At 36.1% G+C, this 5887-nt stretch overlaps 1 protein-coding gene across 1 annotated transcript in view; it reads left to right on the forward strand.

Moving 5' to 3' along the window:
- The window catches only part of EFCAB7 (EF-hand calcium binding domain 7), a 30514-nt gene that overhangs the window by 20969 nt on the left and 3658 nt on the right, over positions 1-5887 (forward strand). The window contains exons 9-12 of the mRNA XM_009319823.1: positions 284-441; positions 645-778; positions 2918-3066; positions 4946-5155. Coding sequence (XP_009318098.1) covers positions 284-441; positions 645-778; positions 2918-3066; positions 4946-5155 — 651 coding nt within the window. The remainder of the gene's footprint in view (positions 1-283; positions 442-644; positions 779-2917; positions 3067-4945; positions 5156-5887) is intronic.

Genomic DNA, 5887 nt, shown 5'->3' on the forward strand with positions numbered 1-5887 from the left:
ATAGGACTGTTATTAGACATTTCCAGTAATGACTGTTCTCCCCTCATCCCTGGTCCTGTATGTTTTTCTAACTTTTATTATAACTAAGAGATTCACTAGTTTTTGTGTCTTTAAAATGGCATCACACAGCATCTCACTGTAGATGTGTTTTCTTTAAGGAAAGAACCTAGCATTACCAGTGTTTTCAAGTAATTAATCACTTCTGTATGAATATTACTAGTAATAAATAAAGGTATCATTTGAGAAGTAACTTACAAACTTGTCTGTCTTCCTTTAAGAGTAGATGTTTGGATGGAAAGGGGAGCTTGGATCAGGCATTTACTGGCTACTCCCATTCACAACAGGCTGTAGGTTGAAGAAGGTAAAAACACAATTTACTGGAGAAGCAAAACTGGTGTATAGAGGTGAAGATGGAGAACTGGCTCTGACCAAAGAGTTCCGGTGAGTCATATTCCCAAATAGGCATGGTAACTATTGCAAAAGTTTGAGCTCCAAATAACATCTAGCTTTTTAAAAGCTGTATGTTACTAAAATACTGTTTGTACAGAATATTCTTAAATAGACTGAATAGTTATCGACAATATTATAAGACAGTAAAAGAAACAGAAGTATTTGGGAATAGTTCTGCCTTTTTAATCTTTTAGAGCCGCTTTATTGGATATATTTGAAACAATTGATTTGGATGGAAATGGCCTTCTAAGTTTGGAGGAATACAATTTCTTTGAACTGAGAACGAGTGGTGAGAAATGTGATGAGGAAGCATGGGCTGTATGTAAGGGTAAGTTTGTGGCTGTGTTTGATACAACTAATCAGGGCTATCAATCTACTTGCAAGCTGTTGTTTATAGCATCCTACTATAGCATCCTACTATGTATCTAGTATAGAAGAACTGAGTATTTTGTAGCCTATACCAAGAATGCATGTAGATATTGTTCTCTTCTCCCTTTGTTTTTCTCTTTTTCCTTTTCCAGTCTCCTGTCTCTTATTTTGCTTCATTCTGGTCTGTGGGCTACTGACCTTCTGCTGAGAAAATTCTTCCCATTGTTAACTGCAAAGTTTTGTAGGTGAAAGATTTTATAGCTGCCAAAAACTACACGTTTTCTAATCATGAATCATATGGTGAATTAAGCTGTAACAGGTATTCGTTTAATCAATCTCCTTTCTGCAGATTAAGCTGATACTGCTTTCGTATCTCAAGAAGTGTTGAGAGGGACATTTAATTAGTGTGTATATGATGCTTTAAAAATTGGCATCTGGAGCTTACAATGATTGTTTAGAAAATTAGATATCAGAAAATCAGACATTAGAAAATGCCTATTGCAACTATATGTTTTCCTTGGATGTAAGCGGTTTTTCATTAAAAATCTGTCTTTTGAAGGTTCATAATAGGGTGTGTCAGTTTGTTCATATTGTGCTATGTGACAGCCATGAGATTCTGAGACTTCCGTGAGTGGGATGAGGAAGCTAACAGACACTTAAGACTCTTCCAGCTGTACTTTGTTTTCTGTCTACTGATACATCTCATCAATGTTACTGGATGTCTTGCCAGCTTGCAGGAGCAGCGCTGGGCCACAAATGTCAATTTTGAAGAAAAAAGGAATTCTGTGGCATTGCTTTAAGTTTGCAGAGGCCCTCAGATTGTGCGTATTTACCTCATAACAGGGCGAGGAGAGAACAACCACCAGTGACTGTAGGCTGCTCTAATAATACAGTGCATGAAAGCAGTGGTTTCAAAGCATTGGCGGTTTAGCTGCAGTGAGTAAACAAACTGGAAATGTAGAAGCCATTGTATGAAAATTAGAAGTTTCGCTAAGAAATACAGTTTTTCTGCAACTCAGTCCAACATGCCAGTATGGCATATCATTATATATCGGCCCATGTCACGTTTGATATAATTGCTTTGTAGGCTATGACACATTGCTTAATTTGGGCCAAAATACTTAAAATCTGGCAAGTCCTGCTAACTATTTCTCCCTAAAACACTCTAAGATATTGGACTTTTTCCTAAATGATAGAAAGCTCAGCAAAAATACTCTTTTATATATGAGTTTCTTGTCCCTTTCATGCCTGTACATGCTATTCCACACTTTATGACTTTGTCAGTATTATGCCCCTGCGCACTGGTCTCAACATGAGTAGGAGGGTGTGTGTGTGTGTGAAGTGTATAAGAGAGGAAAGAAGAGAATATGGTGAATGTTTTAGCAGGTCATTAATCAGTTGAAGGGTTCAGATGAATACGATAAATCTTGACACCAAAGTTCAAGCCATTTATTATAGCATCTGGACCCTTAGATAGATTTATTAAATTGGTAATCCCTTTTTAATAATATATAGTAAAGATTTAGCATTGTTATGAAGATGAGAAAACCATTTTTAAAAATCTCTGACACAAGGGCATTTCAATTATGTGTTTGCTGACATTAGAGTGGTCGATCTATGATATTCTATCAAGAGAGGGGTGTTAGGATTACTGGCATTTTATTGCTTTTTAGGAACTAAGTAAATCATTTCTATATCAAGGACCTCAAGCACTAAGGGTGCTGGCCCCAGCAGGCTTTAATTTCCCATTCCTAATATACCCCATTCTGCAAATCTCAACCACAGCAAATACGGCTAGCAAAAAGAAAAAAAGAATCAATATGAACTCTTTCTGTTTTGAAATCTTGCCCTCTTTTGGGTTATACAAGGGGCCAGCTGTTTCTAGTCATTATCTAAAATCCACGGGGAAGCTCTGCAAAGAGCACATTATCTGGTCAAGGACTTTCTTTCCCAAATAATATTGGAGAGCCTGAGGCTGCAAGGTGGCTCCATCTTGTAAACATATCCCCAAAAAGTGGGAGTTTGGCTTTGGAAGAATAAAGTGTGTTTGCAGAGACAGCAGATGTTTAAGTGCTACCTTATATTTCTTCTTAAACAGAGAATTTTGATATGAAGAAGAATGAATTAACAAGACAAGGATTTATGGATTTGAATCTCATGGAAGCCAATGACCGTGAAGGGGATCCGAGTGACCTTTGGGTCACTTTATTGTCTCTGGGCTACAATAAAGCATTAGAAATGACAGAGGTATGATAGCCATATAGCAAAAATAACTGCTTCACATACAACTTGCTGCACATGTTTAACTGCAGTACTGCTTCTGTCTGTCATAAATTGATTTCAGTAGGTCAGTGATGCAGTCCAAACAGTGTTAATACAGGGTTTACACTATGACTTTCAGTCATTATAGTATCCTGTTTCTTAGGATGACACTGACGTTGTTGAAAAAGGAAATACGCCTTTTGCTTTAGAGAAAGCCAGTATTTTGTGGGGTTGTAGAGGAAGGAATCTTGGGTTATACCTGTTGAGAGAATTCACGCACCTTGCTGGTGGGAAGTGATAAGAAGACAGTGATGGTAAACTGTGACCTGTCAGCAAACCTACAAAATGCAGAACTTGCTCTGCTTAAAAAAGTCACTTTCCTGGCCCAAGCTGCCATAGAAGCGGAAAAGGAGAAGATAACTTTTTTCCCCACATGATTCAGAACTTACAGTTTTCAGACATGGCTATTTCTGTTGCCTTTCACAACAGTGTCTGAAGGTGTTCAACATAAAATTTTAATGAAAGGGCTTCTGGTGGCACACTGTTTACTTTACAGGACCAGGGATTATTTCTCTGATGTTTCTGTGTGCTTACAGATTTTTTTTTTTTTAAGAATTAATTTATTTTTCAGAAACAGTATCAGTGTTGGTGTTAATAGCTCTCACTAAAGAAAGAGGATATCTTTAATGAATAGAAAAGAAATTACGAAAAATTAAAGAAAACATTAAATATACAGGTAATTTCATAATTTAACTTTCATTCCCAAGAAAAGCTGATTTTTTTTTTTAATCATAGTCTGATTATATTATTTCTTTACTTTTGTTAAACTAAATCAGGTCAGTGCAGTCACCATATAAAAATATGTGTGTGAAACAAATACAAATACAGAACCAAAAATACTCAGTTTGGTAGAGAGCCTTCAGTTGTCTCTCAGTGAAAATATTGAGATCATGGTGATTGATTTCTTGATCAGTAGCACTTTCTCCTTTTCCTGTGAGTATGGTTATCAGAGCAACTACAAAATTGTCTTTCTGCATTTCTGACATAAGAGGGAGCTATCCTCTAAGAAAGAAGATTTTGGGGAGGTTTTTATCAAGTTAGAAGTTTTGAAAAGGTATTTTGTGCTTTGTACTAGCTGTGGTTTATAGTTATAGTCTTTGCTTTCCGAAGGACAGCGTAGGTCTCTGAATGCTTTAGTCATTCATCTGAAAATGTATATCTACTTAACTTGTGTCTATAACTTAACCCTTTAATTCCTTGATTTCAGATGATTTAAGAGATTGATATTTCAGGAGCATTGAGCCTAACGAATTAGAGACAGAACTGAGAAATTCTAGTGGATTCCAACAGCCATTTGAAAGAAACCGAGGCGCTATTACTGAGTCTAAGGAAATGCAAACTGGTTGTTGCATGTACTAATCTTAGCCAAGATACTGTAAGAGCAGAGTGCTTAATGCAACATTGCAGATACTTTAAATCTGTATGAAGTGGCACAAATAGCAAAAGCATGACAGGTAAAGGAGACAGGTTTATTTCAGACACTGAAATACATTCATACTTCATCTTAATTCCTGTATGTTTTGCTATCCAGTGAAGGGTTTGCTATGTTGGAGCCAAATGCACCAAACTGCATATTAAGTGTGCTGTGACTGGTGTGAAAAACATTCATTTGTCCTGAGCTTTCATTTGGCTTAAAAGATTGCTACAGCTCTCAGGTTTTGAATATTTAATATTTCAGTGGCATACTTGTATTTGGGTAATTCTACTTCAGAGCATCTATGAAAATACTTAGGAACTGTGGATGAAAATCTGAGGGGGAAAAACTACAGATAAAATGATGATAAAACCATTTTCTCCATTGCAGGCATGCCCCTTTGTCATTGACATCTATGCAGAAAAATGCAAACCCAGAATTAAAGCCATATATCTAGAGGCAGGGAGCTGGCAACTCAACAGGGCTATTTGCAAGTCTGTAGTTAATAAAGGAGAGGCCAAAGTAATGGATGGCTGTGAAAACATAATCATCTATACCTATAAAGCGGGCAGGAGAATCACTTCTGTTATTGAAAATAAGGTATGGCATGAGACTTCTGTAAGGTACTTTGTGTTAATGTCTATTATTATTGTTGTTCTTCCCTCCTTGCGTCATTTTTGAGAATTACATTTTCTGATATCAAGTTTCTCTTTTCTTTTTTAAATGAACTAAAAAAGCTCTTTTTGACATATGACTCAGACCTCAAAAGAGTCTGGATCAGTGTTCTTGGAAGGGACAGCTTATTATAATGAGGCAAGCAGTTTTAAGTATCATATAGAATCTGAATATTTGTTTGTGTTCACGTTCCAATTTTTCAATATCTTGATAATTATTGGAGATATAATATGTTCAGAATGCCAGAAAACAAATACTAAGAACAGGAAATACAATTACAGAAAAAGCAAAGACTGCAGCGTTTACGCTATTGAATATTTTCAGTGTGTATAAGAAAGAAAGAGCAGTGATTTGCATTGATTGTGTTTTAGAAGCATATTATGGATGAAATGTTAACTGGCTAGCAGTTCTACTTTATTGCTAATCCAAGTTAATCATTGTAAATCCAAGCAAAAGTGGTCGGTGAGAAGCAGAGATTTTAAACCTTTTTGCATAGATCCTAATAAATGTGCTGTTCATTCTCAGTTTCATTTATCAGGAACTGTGAGTAAATAAATACAGTGCAGTAAGATGCTAACCTTAAGACGCTTTAAATCTTGAAAGATCACAGCAAGAAGTATATTTTTAAATGGACAAACATGCAAAAGGGGGTGTGTT

Source organism: Pygoscelis adeliae, unplaced genomic scaffold, assembly GCF_000699105.1.
Source record: "Pygoscelis adeliae isolate BGI_AS28 unplaced genomic scaffold, ASM69910v1 Scaffold181, whole genome shotgun sequence".
Classification (NCBI taxonomy): Eukaryota; Metazoa; Chordata; class Aves; order Sphenisciformes; family Spheniscidae; genus Pygoscelis; species Pygoscelis adeliae.